At 41.2% G+C, this 26,292-nt stretch overlaps 1 protein-coding gene across 2 annotated transcripts in view; it reads right to left on the bottom strand.

The window, feature by feature from the left end:
* Window positions 1-1,065: 1,065 nt before the first annotated feature.
* The window catches only part of LOC138774651 (protein phosphatase 1H), a 98,418-nt gene continuing 73,191 nt past the window's right edge, over window positions 1,066-26,292 (bottom strand). For both annotated transcript variants that reach the window (XM_069955651.1, XM_069955656.1), the window contains exons 7-10: window positions 20,973-21,036; window positions 16,722-16,829; window positions 5,153-5,304; window positions 1,066-1,567 (exon numbers count right to left, since the gene is read on the bottom strand). In XM_069955651.1, the coding sequence (XP_069811752.1) occupies window positions 1,420-1,567; window positions 5,153-5,304; window positions 16,722-16,829; window positions 20,973-21,036 (472 nt within the window). In that variant the 3' untranslated portion in view covers window positions 1,066-1,419. The remainder of the gene's footprint in view (window positions 1,568-5,152; window positions 5,305-16,721; window positions 16,830-20,972; window positions 21,037-26,292) is intronic.

Genomic DNA, 26,292 nt, shown 5'->3' with positions numbered 1-26,292 from the left:
CGCACTGTGGTGATGTGTTATGTTACATTTTTGTACGAGAAGTTATTTTATATTGCATAGGAAAAAGAAAAAAAGGAAAATAAGAAAAATTTCTGAAGAGTAAAGTGTCCTGATCATTCTATTTTTCATGTTGGATTGACCAAGGGGAAGCGACTTGGTGCAGGACTATACACACACAGTGCGATTAGGCACATGACTTTCTAAATCTTTCAGTGACTGCTTATACTGCAAGCCATAAGAACTTTGCAGCATAGGTTCTGTGCTGCTTGGAAACATGGGAGACAGCATGCAAGAATCTGTGACTTAGGATCTGTGACTGTTTGTCCATCAACTGGCATTAGGAAGTCCTACAAGTGATGCTCTTGGGAGCTGGTGTGCAAGTTAGTTCTCCAAGAGGAAGAAAATGGTCCTCCTAAAGCCACCAGATGATAGTGACCTTTTTTCTCAATTTAGCTCAATATAAATATTAAAAATTGATATAGTTTGTTGCTGCATTTTACTTTCTTTTTCTGTAAAACTATTTCCCCCTCTTTTTGTTTTTAGTCCCAGTAGAGGATATGACTGCTCATATAGTACTTTCCAATACTTCTGAGGTCACACAATCGCTGCATCGTAATTATACGTCAGCTTGTGGGAACTGCATAGTTTCAACAATAAACTTTTTATAGCTCTGGGTGGAAAGGGGTCAGTGGATCAGGCATTGCCTTACAGGCTAGCTAGCTATATGTGGCTTTTATGAAGAGGGTTTTATTTCTTCTGTATGAGAGTTATATTAAAATCTATAACAGCATGCAGCATGGACATGAGGCAGATCTCTTTAACAGGGTTTCTAACCTCTTTTTAGACAGAGCAAAATTTCTACAAACTGGAAAACTAAATAGAGCAGAGAAATAGATCTACAGCTCAGACAGTAATATAAAGACATTAAGTATATTTACCGTGAACTAATAAGTACAATCACAGTGAACTCTTCAAGCTTCAAGCATATTATGGATATAGCCAGAAGTCTCCCATTTTTAGCCACTTTGTAACTCTGTGGCTACCCTGCCCTAAAACCACACAAACATATGTCTAAATCCTGACATATAACTAAAGATACACATACTGGAGATGTCTAGATCTAGAACCTCTCTACAGTTCACTTCTGACCAAATGTAACTGTGTACCGTTTTACTGACAGTATTTTAATGTCAAAAACTACATGACAACATGAAGAACATGAAGACAGGATTCAGGTCTTTAGGGTACAACACAAGAAATTATATAACATTAGCAGCATTACATATGCTCTGAGGTCCCAAATGCACAACTAAGGGAATTGTGCTGCCTTATTTCAGTAGTTACGTTTCTACATACAGGCTTATTCACAACATGTTAACAGTACATATTAAACACTCCCTGCAGTTGAAGTCGATTTCTTCATGTCAGTTTATTGCCATGTATTAATGGGATGACGTACACTGAGATGTCATCTCCCGAGCCCAGCCTGTCATTTGATATTCTCCAACCTCTGTCTTTCAGGACACCTCTAGCACGCATCACCAGGTCCTGAGCAGCCAGTGTGTACCTGCCAAAGGAGAGGACCACAGATTACATAACACTTTCCTGCAGATAAATGCTGCTTCTAGGACTTTCTAGGAGCTTTTTCTTATATCGATCATATAAGCACTTAGATGGATTAAAGGCTCGATCATTAATTATTTAATAACCATGTTTCTGCATTCTTAAGGTGACCACAAAAATTGTCTTTTGTGTGAATAAACTTACATAAAAAGCCCAGCACCTGATTTAATATAGCCACACATATCTGATAACTGTTGGCAGGACAAGCGCCCAACAGCTATGTCTCCGGATTCCTCCTATACACATGAACGCTTGGCTCAGCCAACAGTCTATAGGGGGGATTAATGAAGACCGACGTACAAGTATGCCGGTCTTATATGAGGCCCTGCCCCTATTTCACCAGCAGGATTCACTAAGAAGCGCATGCCTCTTAGTGAATCCAGCCAACCCGACACACTAAATCTGGATCTGGTGTACTAGATTTGGATCATGATTTATACCTGTGAGCAGGCGTAAATCATAGTAAATGAGGCATAGAAGGAGGCCATGCCTCCTCCCCACCTTGTCACACCCCCAAGCTCCCCCAGACCACCCATCGGGCGAGTGGGGCATATGACAGGCGTATGCCAGGGAGAAGGGGCGAATCTGCACCTTCTTCCTGGTGTACGCCGTGGGCGGACCATTCATAAATGTCCCCCCTATGTGTTCTTGATGAAGGGAGAGGGGTAAGCCACTGCCAGGCTTTTCTAAAAGCAGCTCGCATCCCTAAAAACAGGACAGGGTAGTTGAAATCCAATATGTCCGATCTTTCTTTCCTAACATCATTTGTTGGGGGAGAGTATGGAGACTGTCATACACATACGATGGTCAGCCAGTCCATCTGAACTCGCTGGGTTTACATGATCTGGAAATTTCCATGCAGTTTTGACTTGCTTGTAATGTGTAAAGCCAGCCTTCAAATGTCATTTGCTTGAATACCATCCCGTGTTCTTGGAGTACTTTGGCCTCTGTAACAATGTCATGTATTTACTGACTCAAGATGATAAAAAAAGGTGACATGATTTTCTCTCTCGTTGAGAAAAGTCCTGCCACTTGAGAATTGCACCAACTATATTTATTAAACCATACATTTCAAGACCACATTGTATAAGTATTAACACAACTGCAAAGAATGACACTTATCAAATTATTATTTTTAGTGCAGTTTTTAGCAATGTAACCTCTTTATGTTCAGGGCAGAGAGATGAGCCGTGAGAGAGGAAAAATGCTGAATAAATTGCCAATAGAAACTGGCAAAGCTGAGGAATCTTTACACTGCTCAGAGTCCCAGGGGACGTGACCAGTCCAGGGCATCAGATTGCTTCTCTGGATCAATCTATAGTCCTGCATCAGAGACGATGAAACCCAGAACAGAATATACCGTATTTTTCGCTTTATAAGACGCACTTTTTTTCCTCCCAAAGTGGGAGGAAAAACCAAGTGCGTCCTATAAAGCGAAGACGGCTCCCAAGCAGTGCCGAGCACCGCAAGGAAGCCGTCTCGCCTGCCCCCTGTATTGCCGCTCACTATGCATATGCATAGTGAGCGGCACTGAGCGATCCCCTCAGCCCGCCCCTTCTATCGCCACTCAGCTGAGCCGATCAGAAACCCGGGAAAGAGCTATGAGCTGCACTTTCCTGGGCTCCTGATCGGCTAAGCGGCGATGGAGGGGCGGGCTGGGCGGGCTCCTCTCCAGACACTCTGGTCTCCTGTCATCCTCCGGGCAAAGGCAGTGGGATACAGAGAAGCTGCCTGTGTCCCGGAAGTGTTCTTCAGCGGCAGTCTCCCTGTCCCCCGCTGCCTGTGCCGGAGGATGACGGGAGACCGGAGTGTCGGGAGAGGAGCTGCTGGGGCCGGCGGACAGGTGAATAACCTGTTTGTTGTTTTTCTGATCGCAGGGGGCACTGGCTACTATGGGGGCACTGGCTACTATATGGGGGCACTGTATGGGGGCATTGGCTACTATATGGGGGCATTGGCTACTATGGGGGGCACTATATGGGGGGATTGGCACCAATCACACTGCTGCTATCTCCAAACTGTGACAATGAGCAAAATATTTTTTTTCTATTTTTCCCCCCTAAAATCAGGGGTGCGTCTTATCAAGTGAAAAATACGGTAATCTGTCCTATTAAGCGAAAAATACGGTAATCTGTTTTCCCTTAACTGTGGCACAATAAGACGGACAAGGTAATATCAGGTCAGTATATAAGGATGTCCTCCAAGTCCACCACGTGGACATAAAGCAGATCCCAGAAGACATAACTGACAAACTCTTGGAGAAGCATAGAAGCACTACAGAGATCACAGGGCATGACAAGGTACTCGTAGTGGCCATCACATGTGATGAAGGTGATTTTTCACTGGTCATCCTAGCGGATGCAGATTAGATTATATGCGCCAGCTCAGAAAAGATTCTAGCCCATAGATCTGATCAATGAATTTGGGAATCAGGGCACTTGATTACCTGTGTCTGAATAAGATCAAAGTTAAGAACGAGGAACCATCCCAGGATATGAAGATTGTACCATTAAACCAGAATGTCTTTGTACTGCTAAAACAATTCTGAACCATGGAAGCAAGTACTACACAAGATCTTTGATGCACATCAGACGTGTAGTTTGGTTTGTTGCAATATTTTGCATGTGATTTTAGACTTTTTGGATCCCCAGAAAAAAAAGCTTCTATATAGATAGTTAGTTTCTTTTTTGTTCATCCTAGTTAGTCCTGCCCATTAAGGTTAAAGGGAATTTGTTTTCCATGTAATAAGTTCTCTTTACTTTTAGTGCAGGTTTCTATGTTTTGGGGATACATTTTTGCAGAGAATTTGGGAATGGTTACTCCCAAGTAGGAAATGGAAGTGGAGTTCCAACAAAGTGGTATGTTGGCAGCTAGAGATGAGCGAACCAGGTTCGGGTTCGAGTCCATCCGAACCCGAACGATCTGCATTTGATTAGCGGTGGCTGCTGACCTTGGATAAAGCTCTAACGTTGTCTGGAAAACATGGATACAGCCAATGACTATATCCATGTTTTCCACATAGCCTTAGGGCTTTATCCAACTTCAGCAGCCACCGCTAATCAAATGCCAAAGGTTCGGGTTCGGATGGACTCGAGCATGCTCCAGGTTCGCTCATCTCTATTGACAGCCCATAATGGACAACTTGGGCCTTTGAGTATGAGAGCTTTGCACTTGTCCCTGATGAGAGTATAGCCTATGTTATGTCTATACAACAAATCTCTGTGTAACTACCCATTCAATGCACAAAAAAACAAGTGCAATTTATGGATGTTCATTGTGAGGTAATTGCTAAATTACCTAAATTACTAGGTCTTGGCTAAAAGTAGCTATTTAGGTCTGGGATGTTATGCACATGTTTTCTTGTCAATAGGCCATCATGTGACAGGATTCTTTAGCCCAACTATTTTGGAACAATACTGGATACTACAGTCTCTCTAAACCACTCTGAAAAGACCTTTTAAAGAAATGCATGGATTCCATTATCTTATACTTTATACAGTAACTATACAGGAGAGCATCCAATACACACCTGTGAGGGTCATCAGGATCACAGCATGCTAGAAAATTTGTAACGGCTTCAGACACTTCTTCATTTAGTAAGACATCCCAGAGGCCGTCTGTTGCCAAAACCAGCACATCATCTGCACCATGCTCATATTGCAACAGGTCATAAACTCGTACCTGTAATAAAATAAAAGGAACATAATGATGTACAGAAAAAATATATACATGTGCTAATGTAGTCTTTCGGGTTGACTTCACACTGTCTTAAAATCGGAGACAAAAAACGCCAACCAAAATACCAATGGCAGATTTTTTTTTTGCAAACACACCAGGAGCCAGATGTAAGCTGAAAGTCAATAGAAGTTTATGATCTGCTGATTTTGTTTATTGCATTGTAAGAGGGAATGGCTATTTCCATATTGGTCATTTATTTATAGTAATACAGTTGCAATCAGAAATATTCAAGATCTTAAAGACATATTAATTAAAGGGATACTCCGTGGATTAAAGGCCCTATTACACGGAACAATTATCGTATTCGGCCGATAATCGTCCCGTGTAACAGAAGGCAACGATCAGCCGACATGAAAGATGCCGGCTGATCGATGCTGTCGTTTGTCTTTCAACATTTTGAAAGACAAAACGACTGTGATAGCAGCCATCTGCTGCCATCGCTCCATGGAATAGGAGCAGTGGCAGCAGACCACCGCTATCCTCTATGGGCTGCCCGGATGATCTAGCAATCACCCGGGCAGCCCCCCTGGCGGCCTCCCCTGCACTTACCCGCTCACTGCCGCCATGTGTAGTAGCGGCGTCACCGAGCAGGGAACGAGGAGCAAACGAGCGCTGACAATTTCAGCCTGGACATTTTTCCTCTCTCACTGCTCATGATTGCTTTTGTTTTTCCCTCCTTGTTTTTCCCTCCTCCGTCTTTATGCCGTTCGACCTGTAGTAAAATGGGCTTCAGAATAGGCCATCACTATTAGATCAGTGGGTGTCTGGCTCCTCCACTGATCAGCTCCACTAATCGGGACTACCCCTTTAATACCATTTATAATGGCAGTCATCAAATGCAGGAAGCCATAATAGAATAGACGGTTCCAGTCTTAATGTTACTGTTACACTGCAGCACTGCCTGGACATGTTATAGTTCTTTTTGGAAAATGTACTAGAGTTAGAAAAACTGCAAGCATGGTTTACAACACTGACCGGTGGCCTTTACACAATCCAGAGACAATCTCTGGCCTGTGCTGGGGATTGTGCAAAGTTTCTAAATGAATCTTTTGTTGAACATCCACTAAGTATCCTCTGGGCCAGCATTCCAGCTGTCACTGCACACTACTTGAATTCCCTGCTAAACCTTACAGCCATCAGACAGTGCTTGCCGAGTACTTTAATTAACCTAAGGAACAGCAGTAATTTAAAAGAGGCATGACGGCTTTAGCAAATGCAGCCAAGGGAAAATTATATTCCGTATTACAATTTGGAAATCGTACGCCTGGTCAGACATGCTGGTTAATCCTTTCAGTGCAGCAATACATCTGTGGTCCACAGACTCGTCTAAACATGTACTGGATTTTGCATAAGTGCATGGCTGGGATGTTTTAATGTACTCTGCATTCTTCACTCCATAAAAAGAAAATGTTTATAAAATAAACTCAGTTTTTTCTTTCAGCAGTTTTCAAATATTTGCCTAAAAAGGCAGAATTCCTGGAATTCCTGTATTGCTTATATAATTTTACAGAATGTACAGAAAACCAAAAGAGATTACTAAAATGTCTTCTGCACTACTAAAACATGTGTGTGACAGATAACAAAGAGGACCAAGAAATATTATTGCCCACCCTCCTCTAGGTGGGCAGCCTCCTCTAACCTCCTTCCCCATAGCTGCAACAGTTGACGCCAAATGCTAAAACTGAAATCCATAATTCTTTCTTCTAAGATCCACATTACTCAGATACATTCCTGAGATGGAGAGGACTTGGTTTCAGAGCATGTTCTGTAACTTGTGTCAATCTGCAGTGACTGTGACTATTACCTATTGTTCGTGGGGGATCCTGTATAATCTGTCTCCAGCTTTATACCAGAGGTGTTACCTTCTATTGTAACCCTGCCTGTGATGCCAATGAGATGACTGCAGAGAAAAGAGCTCTACAGAACAGGAAATGTCAGCCTTTTGCAAGGCTCAAAGGCCAGTGTAAAAAAGCAAGACTTCAGGATTGCTTTTTATTTTATATAGATAATTAGCTTCATTCACTAAGATACCATTCTTTTTTTCCTGTTCTGTCGTAGTTTGTATTGTATTATTTCATAATAATAATAATAATAATAATGATAAAGTCTCATGCCCTAACTAAATTTATTGGGTTTTCACAGGACAAAACTAAAACCTGACCATCTGCCACCACTAGAAGTGGCTGATTTTTAGGGTGCATTCACACATACAGGATAGGCAGCAGCTTTGAAGGCGCAGATTTGGTTTGCTTTGAATCTGCAACTTCAAATCTGCACCATCAAATCTGCTGTGGATCCTGTACGTATGAACGCATCCTTAGAAAGAAAACATTTTAAAAAAAAATAAAATAAAATAATAAGGACAGTTTTCTCAATAAATCTGTTGATTGTGATGGGTTGGTTGGGAAAATTTGTGTCACACACCATTGGTAAATAAGGTGGAACACTAAATCGCCAGGGAAAAATGACAGAAACCCGACATGCTCCTATGTTATGAGGCAAAACTAGGCAAAAACTTCACCAGATTTAAATAAATAAATAAATAAATAAAAAAACCTAACCTAATATGGCAGAGTGATTGAGACAATGCATTCCCTGTCAACACAGGCGCTGAAATGGAGCATCAAGCTGTGACAGGGGGCTTTTGTATGTGAAAAATTAAAAATGAGCCACTAGTGTCAGTTAAGTAGCCACAGTCACTCATCATGTACAAAACGGCATGTCCTGTGACATGAAATTGCCTGGTATTACGAAAATATAGACATGCTGTATGAGAGATCCTGTTGAGATCTGCCATTGGACTAGAGAGCTGCAGAAGTAGAGTTATGTGCTGTTCAACACCAAATAGATACAATCTTTTCTCTTTATTCAAGTGTACCTGTCATGACAGGGCACTGATGGATCAGAAGAGGTTTTCACTCTTAAAGGGGTTATCCAGCGCTACAAAAACATGGCCACTTTCCCCCTACTGTTGTCTCCAGTTCAGGTGCAGTTTGCAATTAAGCTCCATTTACTTCAATGGAACTGAGTTTCAAAACCCCACCCAATCTGGAGACAACAGTAGGGGGAAAGTGGCCATGTTTTTGTAGCGCTGGATAACCCCTTTAATCCAGAAGTTTGGGTCTCTATGGCTATGAACACGTCATGAGACTGTAATGCATTACAGTCTCATGGGGTGTTTGTAACCATGCTGTTACACTGTAATGTACATGGTAAGTGAATCTGAGTAGCTTTCTTAGATACACTTTCAATAACTGACTGACAATCATTTACTGTTCACCTATCTGCCCTCCTCACACACAGGAATGCTCGGCGCAGCCAAATGCTCCTGTATTCTCTATAGGGAGGGGTAAGCCACAGCCAGATAGCTCTGGCTGCGCTTATCTCTCTTAAAACAAAAGGGGTCGGCCATGATTTTCCATTTAGTCACTGTTTTATTAAGACAACCCTGGAAGAAACAAAACACATAAAGCACACACCAGTGTGGCTTTGCAGGAGACCTGTATGAAGAGCAGTGGCTCATAGTCATACTCAAGAAGTCCATGGAATGAACACAAATATCTCAACATCTATGTCTACCTTTACAACAAAAATTTACAATGTATACTGGAGGGGCTATGACTCCTGCACAGCCCACTTTCCTAATGCACAGGCTGTTTATTGGATACATAAAAGTGATTCATGCCTTCAATGACCAAGCTAAATTACTTCTGGTGAACCATACATAGTCCAAGTCCCCTATATTAAATTTATCTACCAGCTACTAACAAAGGCTTGTGTGTTGCAGTCTATTAATATAACAAGTCATACATAATAACTTATACATGTCATGTAAATATTTCCTATGTATTCAATCATAGAGCATCAGCCCAATATTCATTTAGCCAGGGATCAGATTTACTGAACAAATAAAAAAGCTGCAGGAATAACTATTTAGCATGCATTTTGCTATTCAGTTCATGTGAATAGGCTCGCTGTTTAGCATAAGGATCAAATACCTTGTTTCAAGCTTCATTTGAGCTCTGTACACTGTGGGGGCAGAGAGGAGTTCTGAGAATATACTGCCACTGTATACAGCAAAATATATGACACCAAGAAGTTGTTGGAATTGAAGGAAACTTTGTGTGTAAATGTAATGATGATATAGGTATTTCATTACAATATTAGGGTATGTGCACACTATGGAATCCTGGCGTATTACCCGCTGTGGATTCCGCAGCTCGCACCCACGCGCGGACGCGTGCATTTTCGATGGTCCTATAGGCTTCATTCTATGGTTTGCCAAATTCCAAACCCGCTCATTCTTCGGGCGGACAGCAGAATTGGCCAAAACATAGAATGAAGGCTATGGGACCAGTGGAGATGTGCGCATCCGCCAGCGTCATACCCTTAGAGTAAAAGGATAGGATTACTGGTAAAAAAATGTATAACTGAAAGGAGGCTCTAGTATCCTGCTGCACCGCCTCCTGCATGGCTACAAGAGGAGATAGGAGTGGCTGTGGAGGCATACTGGTTCTGTATGGCATCCCAGCTGGTCCCATGACATGTGTGGTTGAGCAGTATCCTGCTGAATAATGTCAGCTGGAAGCCCTGTCATGAAAGGCAACATATGTGGTAGCAGAATGTCCTGCACTTATCACTGAGCTACTGAGCTGTTAGTCCTCTGGAATCACTACTAGAGGTGACCACCTGTCATATGTGACGGCTCCTCATTCATCACACCAGCCTGGGGCAGTCCCTTGTACACTGCAAAGGCTGTATTGAAGCGCTCATCACAAGGCCTTCATACTAAGTTACACAGAAAGTTTGAAAAAAAAAAAAAAAAAAAAAAAAAAAGAAGACATGTCCATCAAGTTCAACCAAGCCAAGGGGGTGAGTGAAGGGAAGGAGACTCAATTGTACTACCTTCAGATCTCAAGCAAATTCTGGATTATTTGCTAAAGTCTACAGCAGTGCAGCTTTCTCCTTCGCAAAACACCACTTTAGATGATGGCGATGGTGGCTGGCTGTCAATGTCAGGACATGTAATGGGCACTGCAACACTAAATGTTTTTTGCCTAAGCCACCAGAAATGGTCTAAGCAGAGAGATGGCTGTGCAATGAAGGTGCTGGCTGTGTCTAGATGGTGGTCAAGTGGAAGCTACTAGTCAGTGGATCAAATGATCCTCTCTAGTGACCTCCCATAACCACTGCTCACAACACCTCCTAAAAGAATATACTCAAACCACAGCTGTTATGAATTACATATCTACCTGAGACTAACTGCATTCAGTTTTCAGCAATCTGACTCTTCTTTCTGGGTACAATATTGCTTTTTGTGCATGAGATTATGTAGGTAAGGAAGTTATTATGGGATAATTTTAAGGAATCCATTGCAATCTGACATTTCTTTCTATCTTATTTGTTTTGGTGTAAATGAGAGTATGTAAGTTAGGTAAGGTAGTTAAGACTGTATTACACAGCACGATTTTGAGGAGGAAGCTAGCACCAATCTGTCAGGTTTCTCCCTCGTTACCAGCTTGCTGCCTGTGCTATTACATTCACAAACAGCAATCGGGAGGACCGAGGGGGCCATGGGGGACTGAGGATCCTTAGACCGCCCAGGCTGCCCAATAAAGTCTGCTGCCACCACTCCTATTACATGGAGGGACAAGCAACAGACCGTCTCTCTGGTGTTATTATGATTTTTCAATTTGTTGAAAGACCACCATCAGCCGATATTGTGCATGTAGGCTGCTTGTGGTCTTTTACATGAGGTAATACACCAAGCGATTATGCGGCTGATCATGGTCTTTGAACTTAAGCTAGTACACTAAACGATTATTGTCCGGAACGTCCGGTAATAGGAAAGGAATTTAAAGGAATCAAGATGATATTCTTTATTAAAAATAAATAAATAAATAACACTACAAACATAGAAAACATACCTTCAGATAAATACATTATGTTCTGGAAAAAAATGTAAATAAAAGTGAACATAAAAGATTTATCTAATATTTTGTCAAGATCTGGGACCATGTGTTATTTTGCCAATTTAGCTCTTAGACATAAACAATTTGCAACGTATCAAACATCTCTGTACATGGAGATCCGCTTTATAGCTGTATCCTTTACTGAAGAGTACATTTTTGCCTAGGAATACAGTTTGCACTTTCACTTTGGATTTTTGTCTCAGTAACAGGTTTACCTTCGGATGATCTGAACAGTTGCAAATATAGTAATATACATGATGATATGTCCCACTAAATGAACAAAGTTATTCCCATTAGAAAACATTTTGTATTGTTTTTCGACAATAGAAAAAGCTACAACTGAACCAAACTGCAAGGTGATAATCACTTCATCTATGGACTTGCTGATGTAAATTTTCACAAAGACACAGAATATAACTAGACTATTTTGTTCATTTTTTAGAGTGCTTAGTATATGTGGTAGAAGGCCTTTTTCTCACTTGTACCTATAGATGTAAAGGGAAGTGAATAGATTTTCTTGAAAGAACTCAGCTCTGACATCGGTGTTCCCATAGGGCACAATTACAACTGGATCTAAACACTGTAATAGTGGCTCATTCACTGCAGTAGTTTACCTGGATTGAAGAACATTCATGCAATTTGTAGAAGAATTACGGAACGTGAGAACAATTAAGACTACGTTTCAAACTATTTAAGTGATATGTTGACCACAAAACAGATACAGGAACTTGGTAAAAGTGATTTGATTGCAAGCAGATCCCTTTTTCTTTTCTTCTCCCTTCTAAGGTCTCCTGCCTTTCAATACCTTTTGTCTTTCAATTCCCATGTCGTGTCTGTACTCCATCTGTGCAGTGAATGCTGCTTTCAGTATTTTTCCAGGTGGGATCAACCGTCTCCAACTTCAAACACAAACATCCTAAAGCGTATTCTGAGAATGTTAACTTCCTACATCTTACATGTAAATAATAAGAAACTGATGTTATCATTTCCCTGATGATGAGTTCATTTTTTTCCGAAGAGCTTTCAGAATGGAACAAAATGAGTTTGTTGGTTTTATCATCACTGATCGGACAGTTTTCAATTGCTCTGAAGTTGGATTAATAATTTTAATTGATTTCCAAGTAACAAATTGTTAAAGGGGTAGTGCGGGGCTAAGAAATTATTCACAGAATAACACACATTACAAAGTTATACAACTTTGTAATGTATGTTATGTCTGTGAATCGCCCCCTTCCCGTGTCCCACCACCCCCGCACGTGTACCTGGAAGTGGCTGAGCACAGTGATGACGCGGCAGAGGGGGGACAGCGGCAGCGATTCGGCCGTCCGTCCAAAGATGACGTTTGGCACAAGATGGCGGACATGCGCGACACGGATCAGGTAATGTATAATGCACCAACACTTCCGGGTACATGGGTGGGGGTGGTGGGACACAGGAAGGGGGCGATTCACAGACATTAACATACATTACAAAGTTGTATAACTTGGTAATGTGTGTTATTCTGGGAATAATTTCTTAGCGCCGCACTACCCCTTTAAAGTTTTACCCTTATCATTAAGACACTATTATTTGACTAGCGGATGAATTTTAGTAACGCCACTTTACAGGCAGGGCTGTACTTTGACCTGGACCCCAGATACTGAAGGGTAGGGTAGAGCTTTAGTTGGTGGTGGTGGGAGTACAAAGAAGAAAAGTAATAATGCAATGGTGAGTGCAAGGGAGTCCTTGGTTTGGTAGGTTGGGGCACAAGGAAGTAAGAATGGGAAAGTGTAACGGCCCGATTAATAATGTGCTGTAAATGAGTGCTAATCTTCCTAGATGCCGGGGCCAGTGATCTGTCACTTCAGAGGCCAGCTCTGCAGCACTCACGGCAACTTCGGGATCAGGCAGAAGACAGGAAGGTAATTGGGAGCATGCAGAAGCACTTGGGAGCGTGGTCAGGTAATGTATGAAATTATTTATTTTTATTATGGTGGTATCTGCACAGGAAGCAGAAAGTGTAGTCATGAGCAGATGAGCATCAATGTACAGTTTATAAAGGGCTTTGAGTGGCACTTAAATACTGTATTTTAGTGTGCATGTTTATAAGAAATACTTTACAAGGCACATGTTATATAGCATGATTTTCTATAGGGGAGTGTTGCATCATTTTATATGGTATCATTTTGCATGGGGAAATATGGGGGCACTATACATGACATTTTCTATACAACACTATATATGGCTGGAACACATATAGGAATGTGTTTCGCGGAAGCTCAAACGAGTTTATAGATTAGTTAATTAGTAGGGGTATCGAGCGCATTACTGTTCTCCTTTACCCAGGAGAAAAATATAAAGAAATGTGGAAAAGAAGCAGGCTCTATATATTCCAGGCTGAAAGCCTGGAATTATATATTACATAGCTATATATACATCATCCAGACCGCTGCTTCTAGAGCGGAGTGGTGGTCTATAAACTAAACTAGACAACAAGCTGTCAACAATGGGAGGGAAAGAGCAGAATATCAGGAGAAAGGGGGCAAGTTAAAAATAAATAAAGTGTGCACTACCTATGGAAGCAAAAGAAATTCTAAATGTACAGGTGTATATACTTTTATGGGTTTGTGCGGCTAATAGCAATGAATGTTAATGGCTGCTTGAATAATGCAGCATTCTGCAAAGGTTAAATATATCTGTGGTTTTGGATGTACAATATCTAAAGAGCCGAGTTTATCCCTTTAGACAGCCATGTTTTAAACTATTTGTCCTCTGCTCAGCATTTCACCAAGAAACTAAGAACATGGACATGTGATAAGACAGCTTCAAGTTTCCCTTACTGCTTTCCATTTCGCTATTGTCTCTTTGAGCATCAAAAGAAATCTTGGTAGAGCTGATGATCTGGTATTTAAATGAGCAACAAGGTTCCAGGGGTGAGCAAGGCTAGTCACTAATGTACAGTTGGAATAAAAGTCGCTACCTTGAAGCCAGTCAATGTCTGAATAAACCTGCCAGATTATATTTTCTTACATCTGGCAAGTTAGCACCTCCACTATCTCTAGGCAATATTAGTTTACTGAATGCTATCCTAGGTCTTTTATATAATGGGAAAAAGAGGTGGAGTTTACAATAAAAGCAGCTGTTTCAGGTGAGTTCCTGTTGGGGCTCCACATTGGGGCTTAAATGTGCAGATTTCTGGCTTTGGTAACTATATGCAATTACCAGTCGAAACAGAAATACAGTAAGGGTCCTTTAACAGGAACAGGTAAATTGCTTGGGCACTCGTTTAGCGAACGACAAGCGATGATTCTTTTCTTTTAAGCTATTTAGACAAGAAGCTAAAGAAAAGTCGCTAATACAAGCGTAAATATGAACAAAATTGATGATGATTTTAAGGGCAGCTCAAAACAACATAGAAATTTTTATTTGTAGTTTGATCATTGCAGTCTTTAAACCACAAGATTATTGCTTAAATTTAAACTTTTTTTTTACATGATAATCGGCCTGTGTAGAAGTCTCTTAAGGCTACATGTTACAGAAGATAATAAAAGCGGCACTGTTTTGTTTCCGGTATACTGATCTTTTTTTTTTTCTTAACATGCAATTGTAAATTACACAGGCAGCTATTGTGCCAATGTACTAATGAATGATAATGTTTGGCTGAACTGATAAGAAATTATTAAAATTGTACAACAGAACTCTGGTGGTGAAGTTGAAGACATCTGACATCTCTTCAACCAGTAGAGTCAGTGTATAATCTCCAGCACTGTGAAGCAAGGGTCAGACCAATACATATTCATGTGATAACACCTCTTTTTACAATAGCACTTTCTAATAAACCTACATAAAACTACTTTCCATCACCCTCCATAATTTCATATTTGCTCTGGTTAAATGAAAGCAATAATTTGATGTGTTGGTATTAGCAACACAAAGTTTCTTAGAACAACTGTGTATGTATGAAGCCCTGTACAAGCTATAATATACAGTACAGTAGTACAGTAAATTTTATGAATCTCCGCAAGCAAACGTTATCAAATTGGAAGAGATTTATCAAACATGGTGTAAAGTGAAACTGGCTCAGTTGCCCCTAGCAACCAATCAGATTCCACTTTTCATTCCCCACAGACTCTTTGGAAAATGAAGATGGAATCTTATTGGTTGCTAGGGGCAACTGAGCCAGTTGCACTTTACACCATGTTTGATAAATCTCCTCCATGGTTCTTATTAGGGATGGTCCGAACAGAGTTCGGTTCGGGTTCGTACGAACCCGAACCCTCGGTAATGATTTCCGCTGTCTGCCCGCTCCGTGGAGAGGGTGGATACAGAGGGAGGACCGCCTGGAAAACTGGGATACAGCCATAGCCATAGGCTGTATCCCAGTTTTCCAGGCGTTACTCCCGCTGGATCCGCCCGCTCCACGGAGCGGGCAGACAGCGGGGACCTCAGACAGCGGGTTCATACAAACCTGAACCTCGGCAGGTTCGGACCATCCCTAGTTCTTATGTGAAATGCAGTTTTTAGATTTTCAGATGTTCAGATGATATCTTTCGGTGTATTGACAAGTATAGAAAAACTATATTATAGAACTAGTGGCATCTCCATGGTATATGTACAGGAACAAAGGAACTACTGATAGTTCTAATCCTGAAAGGGGTTATCTAGGCTCAGAGAAAAAAAAAACACTTCATTACAGAAACGACACCACACCTGTCCTCAGTTTGAGTGTGGTTATGCAGCGGACTTCCAATGAAGTGAGAGGAGCTGAATTTTAAGACCACACACAACCTGAGAACAGGGATGGTGCTATAATAGCAAGAAAATGGCTGGACTTTTTCTAATCAGTGTATCGGTGTGGGCTTGTAGTGAAAACTGAGAACAACAGAACACCTGGTGAACCCAATCCACAGGAAAGAGGGTTAAGCATTAATAGTGAGACAACCCCTTAAAGGGAAACTATCAGCAGGTTAGACACATCTAACCTGCTGATATGTTCCTATAGCGCAGAAGGCACTGAAGATGAAGGTATGGCTGTGTATTTTAATCCCTAGGCTAAAAAGGTGGGTTGGTGCACTGGCACCCTCACCAAGCCATCCCTTCTAATGAATATCAGCAGAGGGAGCATGCCATCTAAAAGCAGCAATTCTGCCTCCAGTGCACCAAACAGCCTCATTAGCATAGGAATTAAACTACACGAAAATTATGCCAAAAATGAAGGTAAGAAACTTACCTTCATCCTCAGCGCCACAAGCATTATAGAGGCATAGCAGGTTAGATGTATCTAACCTGCTGATAGTTTCCCTTTAAGGGCAAAGATGAATTACCCTGTGAGGATAGTATACCAGGTGTTTTTTTTATTTATTTTAATTTCGAAATGCATAAAAAAAATAACATTTTAATTGCACTTACCTCAGGAACTGAAGAAAGAAACGGTTTAATATAAATATTCGAGTCATGGACTTTCAAATCATGATCGCCAAGTCCTCTGGTTACTCCAATCGTTGCCATGACACGAGCCTACACCCAAAGTAAAAATATAAGTATGAATTAAAAAGAGAACTGCATGTCAAGTTTTTTTTATCCTAATTATCCAAACAAAACTGTTAAGTCGGTGTTGTAAAAATTACGGCCCCAAATTTGTTAATCTGTTGTTAATATAGTAATTACTATATTGCTGAGAAAGATGCCAAGAGGGCATCGAAACGCGTCCAGCCAACTTTAATATACCTTATAAGCTATTGGAATCTACATCATAAGGTTACATCCAAACCATCCATCCAAAATAGCTGAACTTAAAATTGCGGCCAAAAAAACCATGAGGTCCCGCGGGCAACAAATCATCCTGAGCATGCGCAAGTTAACCATCCTATAAATCAGACGGCAGACACCGTCTCAGACGCTTTCCATACCACCGGAACAACACTGGAACGACGACTGCAAAGGAAACCCCTTCACCAGACCCAACCTGGCCTAAAACCAGCAAACGTCGGAAGGGTGAGAGGTGCACATTGCACCAAACAATATTTACTGCCAAGCCGTATATGCTCTTATCCACAGACAGCGCTCCAAAATACACTAAACGCTACACATCATTAAACACTACATCCTTGAGCGCTTAAAGAGTTGCAGTAAGACTCTAAACGCTACTCTGCTTTGAAAGCGGCTATCCACAGAGTTGGAACACCCACAGAGCTATATCGTGCCAAAAACGGCACGTAGCCAGCACTATCCACTGGCATTACCTTTTACTGTATATCATATAACTCTAATTGTGTTACTAACGACTACTCAAATATTTTTGCTTGGATAACAAGGTTAAATTACCAACATATTACTATCTATACATCAGCTACTGACACTAATTGGATGTTTGTAATGTTATGAACTGCTCCGTCCTAGACCTTCCCCAGTATGGGAATTCACTGACTGTCCATACGCAGTTTTTACAGCAAACCACCTCCAGTCCGTTTTATTTTATTCTATTTTTATATTTTGTCTACTTTTGTTTTTATTGCTATTTTTAATATATATATATATATATATATATATATATATATATATATATATATATATTTTTTTTTTTTTTTTTTCTATTCCCGTGGAGGGCATATCTCAACAATCCTCCCAGTTATTTTATCTTTTTTCCAGATTAGCCCTATATATAGTTACATAGTAACTATGTAACTATATAGGGCTAATCTGGAAATATGGTTGAAAAAAGACACATGTCCATCAAGTTCAACCAAGGAGGGGATGGATACAGGGAAGGGGGAGGGGTGATAGGTTCTATACATATGCATTTATATTATTTTGCTCTAAGAACTTGTCTAGGCCGGTTTTGAAGCCCTCTACTGTTGTTGCTGTGATCAGATCCTGTGGTAGACTGTTCCACAGATTTACAGTTCTCATTGTAAAGAAGGCTTGTCGCCTCCGGAGGTTGAACCTTTTTTCTCCAGGCGGAGGCAGTGCCCCCTTGTCCTTTGAGGGGGTTTTACCTGGAACATCTTTTCCCCATATTTCTTGTAGGGGCCATTTATATATTTAAATAAATTAATCATATCTCCCCTTAAACGTCACTTCTCCAGACTAAACAAATGTAACTCCCCTAATCTCTCCTCATAACTAAGATGCTCCATTCCCCTTATTAGTTTAGTTGCCCGTCTTTGTACCCTCTCCAGCTCTAGAACATCCTTTTTATGAATCGGGTTCCAAAACTGGACGGCATACTCCAGACAAGGCCGCACCAAAGCTTTATAAAGCGGTAATATTATATCCCTGTCCTGAGAGTCCATGCCTGTTTTAATGCATGACAATATCCTGCTGGCTTTAGAAGCAGCTGACTGACATTGTGTGCTGTTCTGTAGTCTATTATCTACAAGTACACCCAGATCCTTCTCCATCAGCGACTCTCCCAGAGTAACTCCCCCCAGGACATATGATGCATGTGGGTTAATAGTTACATAGTTACATATGTGTTCATAAGTATTCATATATTTTTCTTTTTTTTTTCTACCACTAGTCTCTGGTACCAGATATATTTTAGGTTCGTTTTATGTTCTTGCATGTGTATATCCAATAAATGTACTCCTGTATTTTAAAATCCTAACAATATTTTTTTTTATATCTGTTTATTTTGAGCATAATCTTGGATAACATCCATTTACAACTCCTCATGCAATTTATTTCTATGTAACTAGTTTTAGAGGACCTTCTTTCTTTCTCTTTTTGTGTTCATTCTAATGTTGGTTTTTCATGACAAACCCAGTTTAAGAGAAATGTAACACACATAATAAACTGACTGCACAAGTGATCATCTGAAATATTAATCCTGTTAGTAGCTTTAAAGTTCTATGGCCCAAATGTCGATAAATGGGTCTGTTTTTTGTCTGATAGGCAGCAACCAATTACTGTTCATTTCAAAAGCTAAACTATGATTGGCTTTTATCGGAGACAAAAGCGAGACACTTGATAAATCTGGCCCTATGTGTTTATCTGTTTAGGTCCTGGTTACGATATGCCAAATGGATAGAGTTAAACCAAAATAAATAATTATTTTGCCATGACCATAGACCATACTATGGATGTTAGTTTGGAATTAAACAAGCAAAACTAAAGTATTTGCAAAAAATAAAAGACACCGTGACAGCAATTGGCTGGGTCTGATCATTTTTCTAAAAAGACTAGTAATATAGTTTACTAAGGTGGTCATATGCCCTCAATAACTGATGGCGGAACGATCGTTCAGCTGTCAGGTATCTCTCCCATCCAGCCCCACCTACTGCATACATAGAAGTGTTTGGCAGGGCAGGGCATTCCTGTGTTCTATATGGAGAGGGAGAGGTTAAGCCGCAGCCACATGTTTATTCTATATACACATAGCATGATTAAGTGCACCTGCGTGACATGTGTCATTTGCTTATCTTCATCATGGAATTTTAACTTGGACATGACATAAAGCTCATCTTTTAAGTTTTTGTTCCACTTGGAGCGCTGGATCTGATTAAAATCTTTCCAATCTACGATGAACTATGGCTGGCTACCACCCTGGACCCATGCTCCCTACTGCTGAAATACCCATGCTGTTATCATCCCAAGTTAGCTGACACTCACGCCAAAGTCCTTAATGTCCTTAGCTCTGGTCCTGTGGAGGCTGGCCCACACACCAACAGCCAACCTCCTTTAGTATACCGTATATTTTAATAAGAATATACAGTACATGGGGGGAAGGAGGGGGGCTCTGTATCAGTAGCCCTGTGTTGGCAGCAGTTGATCAGAACTGAGATGCGAGGGTAAGGATATACCCCAACATTTGTTTCCTTCTCTTATGCCCACAAGTACATGTCCACTGGGCTTTTGCAGCCTGTGGGCTTTACCTACTAACTTGCATAACACTCTTAAAAGCTTGTCACTCAGCGCTGGAGCGACAAATTGAAATAAGAGTTCTATCTTCTGATTCAGGATAAGACTCTCTTATTGTACACTGCCTTTACTATAGGGCTGCTTTAATGCTTTGTCTGGCGAGTGCATTAGCCCTTTACTCTCGAACGTTTTTAAGTTGAGGAAAAATGCTATTTTTTGCTGCTGATTTTCACTGTGGGTCATGTAAATTAAGTTGCATAAAAAAAAAATTTACGTTAAAAAATCCACCAAACTGCAGATTGAGGCTGCGTTCACACTACGTATATTTCAGTCAGTATATGTATATTTCAGTCAGTATTGCAACCAAAACAAGGAGTGGATTAAAAACACAGAAAGGATCTGTTCACACAATGTTGAAATTGAGTGGATGGCCGCCATTTATTGGCAAATATTTGCTGTTATTTTAGAACAACGGCTGTTATATTGAAATAATGGAAGTTATTTACTGTTATATGGCGGCCATCCACTCAATTTCAACATTGTGTGAACAGATCCTTTCTGTGTTTCTAATCCACTCCTGGTTTTGGTTGTAATATTGACTGAAATATACGTAGTGTGAGCGCAGCCTTACTGTGGATTTTGAAGTAGATCCGCCGTGGATCAGACACAAAAATATTGTAATTTCATAACAGCAAATCTAAAGAAAAACAGGATGTTGCTATATTTTTATAGCTTGTAGTCAGCAGATTAAACTTCTGTATTTAGTTGATGTTACTTCTCATGAAATCAGAAAACAATTACCTTTTTTCCTTCTCCATATATTAAAGGGAACTTTAAATCTTCCTCCTGAATTGTCTTGTAAGCCCTATGGAAGTAAGGAGTGAAAGCTTGTTAATGGCAAGAAGTTAATAATTCTTTTGTTTAAGTATATGTATATCTACAGAAAATCACCTATTATTAAAATCAAGTTTTTATGTTAAAAGGTATTTTTTTTTCCATTTTATTACCTATATTTTAAAATTATCCTGAAATATTGTAGTTTTCATTCTGGCCACTAGGCTTAAAACTGAACTAAGGGCCATATTACATGGCCCATTATGCTAAACGAGCTTACCTACAGAGCCTGTTACATGGCTTGAGTGTCATGCGGCAAGGGCTGTTTGAACATTAACATTGACATTGATTGACATTCAATGAATAGCGGTCGCACAAAACTGAGGGAGGAGGGCTATGTGTACTCCTTTTTCCAATCATTCCCAGCTGCCCCAGCCCCCCTCCATCTCCCCCAGTCGCCCTCCATCACCCCCAGCCCCCCTCCATCTCCCCCAGTCACCCCCAGTCGCCCTCCATCACCCCCAGTCCCCCTTCAGTCACCCCCAGTCACCCTCCATCACCCCCAGTCCCCCTTCAGTCACCCCCAGTCGCCCTCCATCACCCCCAGTCCCCCTTCAGTCACCCCCAGTCGCCCTCCATCACCCCCAGTCCCCCTTCAGTCACCCCCAGTCGCCCTCCATCACCCCCAGTCGCCCTCCATCACCCCCACTCCTCCTTCAGTCACCCCCAGTCGCCCTCCATCACCCCCACTCCTCCTTCAGTCGCCCTCCATCACCCCCACTCCTCCTTCAGTCACCCCCAGTCGCCCTCCATCACCCCCACTCCTCCTTCAGTCACCCCCAGTCGCCCTCCATCACCCCCACTCCTCCTTCAGTCACCCCCAATCGCCCTCCATCACCCCCACTCCTCCTTCAGTCGCCCTCCGTCACCCCCAGTCGCCCTCCATCCCCCCCTAGCTGCCCATCTATACCTGTACTACTACAGCCCTCATCTGTACCTGTACTACCACACCCCTCATCTATACCTGTACTACCACACCCCTCATCTATACCTGTACTACCACACCCCTCATCTATACCTGTACTACCACACCCCTCATCTATACCTGTACTACTACTACTACTACACCCCTCATCTATACCTGTACTACTACTACTACACCCCTCATCTATACCTGTACTACTACTACACCCCTCATCTATACCTGTACTACTACTACACCCCTCATCTATACCTGTACTACTACTACTACTACACCCCTCATCTATACCTGTACTACTACTACACCCCTCATCTGTACCTGTACTACTACACCCCTCATCTTTACCTGTACTACTACTACTACACCCCTTATCCACTATACCTCCACTACTAAACACACAAAGAAGATCTCCTATACTATATGGGGGCCCAGAATGGCACACAGGGGGCTTGTCTACTACAGGGGAGCACTGTTACAGTGAGAAGCAATACAGTTGTCTCAAATGTCATTAAAATAGTATCTGATGCTGCAAGGACAAAACTATTATGTTTATTTAGCAAAAAGGAAAAAAAATCGAGATTTAAATCGAGAATCGTCCAAAATTTTTTTAAAAAATCGAGATTTTATTTTTTGGCCATATCGCCCAGCTCTAGTTCAGCCACCAGGAATCCTGGCCAGAGTGTGTACTATGTGTAAACACTCCGGCCAGGATTGCCTCTGACTTCATTGTACCTTTTCTATTAATTATGGCGTGATTTATAGAAAAAATATGTTGTGTGAACTCAAACTGCATTTTTCATGAGGCTGCAGCAGTGGACCCAGTAGCTTCTCCCAGTTTCCCAGGGTTGGATCCAGCTTTTCCCCGGCACCCGGGGTGGAGTGGCAGGGAGTGGAGCAGCTCTGAAAGGCTGCGTGCTTGATGAGCGGAGCGCTGATCTCTACCAGTAAAAATCAACAGAGCCTATAAATATTAATAGACGGATTCTGAGAGAAAGCAGCTATATATTTGTAATGCATGCTACTCTTTAGGGGACACATCACTATCTCTTTTTAAAAGAGTTTTATTTCTAATATGTTACTATACATGAATTTTAACAATCAGGCTAAATAGTTACCCTCAGGATTTTTTGCTCACTGATCTGAGCAGCTTTCATGTGACAGTTAACAAATGCTGAGGAGCAAACATTAAAAAGCTTGTAAAGTACATAACCTTGAGCTGACTTTTAAGCATTGCAGTCTCCATTGAAGGTTACCAGTTTGCACTGTTTGTCCTTGAGTAAAATTCATTCTGCCTCAATCAAAAATTCTTTGTTCTACAAAGCATTCAGAAGAAGCGAAGAGTAACAGGTAGATGGGAACGATTAACTAAGCTCTGGGGAGGATTTTTTTTTCTTCCAAATATCTAAACAAACTAACCAAAGGGGACGTACAGAACTGCCAAAGCATAGAGAAATGATGAAGAACCCTGGTTACTAGAAATACACTGTGAACAGATATGTTAAATGTCCTACTGGGCTACAGCTGCATTATATACTATTAACATCAATATTTACATTAACAAACAGTACACAATATATTAGTGTAAGCGAATAGCAATAATGTTCCAAGGCATAAAATAAAGTTAAAGATTTTAACATGTTAACAATCCACTTACTGAATATTTATTACTGGATTATATGTAAACTTAACTCGAAATCCCACTGACAGTTTATTTCCAATAGTTTATATTTTGCAGCACGGTACTCTGGCTGTAATCATTCACACCTGTCTCTGTCCCCAGCAGGGGTTACAATCTAATTTCCCAAATTATTAAGGTAAATTTTATAGGAATGTATAGGGATTATATAGGTAAGCTCTGGAGTGCGGGAGGGAACCCTCACAAGTACAAGGTAGGACATGCAAACTCCATGCAGATGTTGGCCTGGTCAGATGCCATTCCATGAAGCCAGAGCAAAATTCTGCATTGTAAGTTTTTGTAAAATTTTGAGTTACAAGTCATCATTGAAAAAAATTTAAATCTAGTGCAATATAGCGCAAATAAGCAAATATTTAGCTGCAAAGCAACGGACTCTATGGGAGCCATATATATTACGACAGCCGTTGGCTAAATAAACATTTGACTCACTGCTCTCTCTCCTAGTCCCCCATACCACTTAATAACAATTGGCCAAGTGTTCTTGGTTCAGAATGGTGGGGTGCTGCCAGACACCTGACAGTGGCTTATCTAACCTAGAACAAAAAGGCTAGACAGTTAAAATTCAGCATGACAAATCTTTCTTTCCACCGAGGGAAGAATCGGGAGGCCCTTTCACCTTAGATGGTTGTCCAGTCCAGACAAAATTGGCAGGTAAGGTCAACCCCTGTCTAATGTATGTGGGGGGGCCATAAAGTGCAGGTGACTTCAGCATGCACTGTCCTGTGTATGTATATGAGGAGCAGCACTATTTCTGGCCACGGAACGTGGGAATGCAGCCTTAAAAAGTCACTGTCGTACATGCGATTTACATGCGATTGTAATTGAGTTTATTATCCGAAAAATGCATTTTTATCATGGGAAAGCAGTTTGAGGCTCTCCCCCCTGTCTTCATGGTTCTCTATGGAGAGATAGGGGTAGAGTGAGATAAAGCACCAAAACAGGACAACAAAGAGTTAATTTACAGCTACATGACCTGGCTATCTCCTCTAAAGTCAGCACTGACCTCTCTGACCTCCGTATAGGGGCTTTCATCCAGCTCCTGCTGTGTAATCCTTTGTTCTCTGCTCTCTGACGGTAACTTATCTTCCTCCTCCCCCTCCCCTGGAGGCTGGGAAAAGTCTTTTTAAATGCAGATAATGGCATATTTGCCTAATAAACCCAAATACAAAGTTTCTTAAAAGGGAACCAATCAGCCCGTTTGAGCTGATATGGTTCCCTTGAGCATTGTATAAAGCACCTGGAGCGGCCCCAGCACGTACCGGCCGCAGCAGGTGCTTTATAACGGAGAAAATGACTTTTATTCCCCGGCTCGTAACTAGATACGAGCGGGGAAGTAGTCATGGTGGGCGGCTCCCCGCTCGAATCTAGTCACTGCGCTCTGCCTGTCAGCATGCTCGGCGGGATGATTGACAGGTAGAGAGGCCAGTAACGGAACTCTCTGCCTGTCAATCATCCCCTCTGAGCGCACTGACAGGCAGAGCGCAGTGACTAGATACGAGCGGGGAGCCGCACCCCATGACTACTTCCCCGCTCGTATCTAGTCACGAGCCGAGGAATAAAAGTCATTTTCTCCGTTATAAAGCACCTGCTGCGGCCGCGGCCGGTACGTGCCGGGGCCTCTCCAGGTGCTTTATACAATGCTCAAGGGAACCATATCAGCCCAAACGGGCTGATTGGTTCCCTTAAAAATCGGGTGTACTATTGATTTCTTTTAAAAAAAAAAAGTACGACAGTGAGGCAGGGTTCACACTGCATTTTTGCAATCCGTTTTTTGCAAAAAATGGATGAAAAACGGATGGAAAAAACGGATGCATTAGTGTGCATTTGTTTTGATCCGTTTTTCTATTGACTTCTATTGTAAAAAAAAAACGGATCAAAGCGGATCCGTTTTTTTTTGACGGACGCAAAAACGTAGCGGACACTATATTTGTGTGCGTTAAAAAAAACGGATCAGTTTTTTTTACAATGGAAGTCAATGGAAAAACGGATCAAAGCGGATGAACACTAATGCATCCGTTTTCCATCCGTTTTTTTTGGAAAAAAACTGATGAAAAAAACGCAGTGTGAACCCAGCCTGACACTTAAAAGGGGTACTCTGGAGACTAAAAAATAGTTTTTAATACATAGCTTTAATAGTTTAAATAACTATTTTCAAAAAATCTATATATATATATATATATATATATATATATATATATATATATATTTTATTTTTTTTAAATTTACAAATAGACTTCCATTGACTGGCAGCAGTAAGGGGTGACACGGCCCCTCTGCTGCTACCAACATTTGTATCAAGCTCTGCAGTTCCCATTGCCCTGCTCTATTTAGGTGCTGCTGAATAGCACTTCACAGAGAACCCCCCCCCCCCACCATGTACTGTATATTCCAATATACAGTATTCGGGGGCTAGCACAGGGGGCAGTGTTTATAAAAATCAATACTTTTTTTTTTAAAGTTATATAACATATAAAGTAATATAACTTTATTAAAGCAATGTATTAGCAAAAAATATTCTTTTCAGGCTGTATTTCCCTGTAGCCAGGCTGTATTTGACTAATAAAGCCTATTGTGGTCACGTGATGGACACAAGGTTTCAGCGGCTTGTA

Source organism: Dendropsophus ebraccatus, chromosome 1, assembly GCF_027789765.1.
Source record: "Dendropsophus ebraccatus isolate aDenEbr1 chromosome 1, aDenEbr1.pat, whole genome shotgun sequence".
Classification (NCBI taxonomy): Eukaryota; Metazoa; Chordata; class Amphibia; order Anura; family Hylidae; genus Dendropsophus; species Dendropsophus ebraccatus.
The sequence above is the reverse complement of the archived record's forward strand: the minus strand, read 5'-3'. Positions and strand labels throughout refer to the sequence as shown.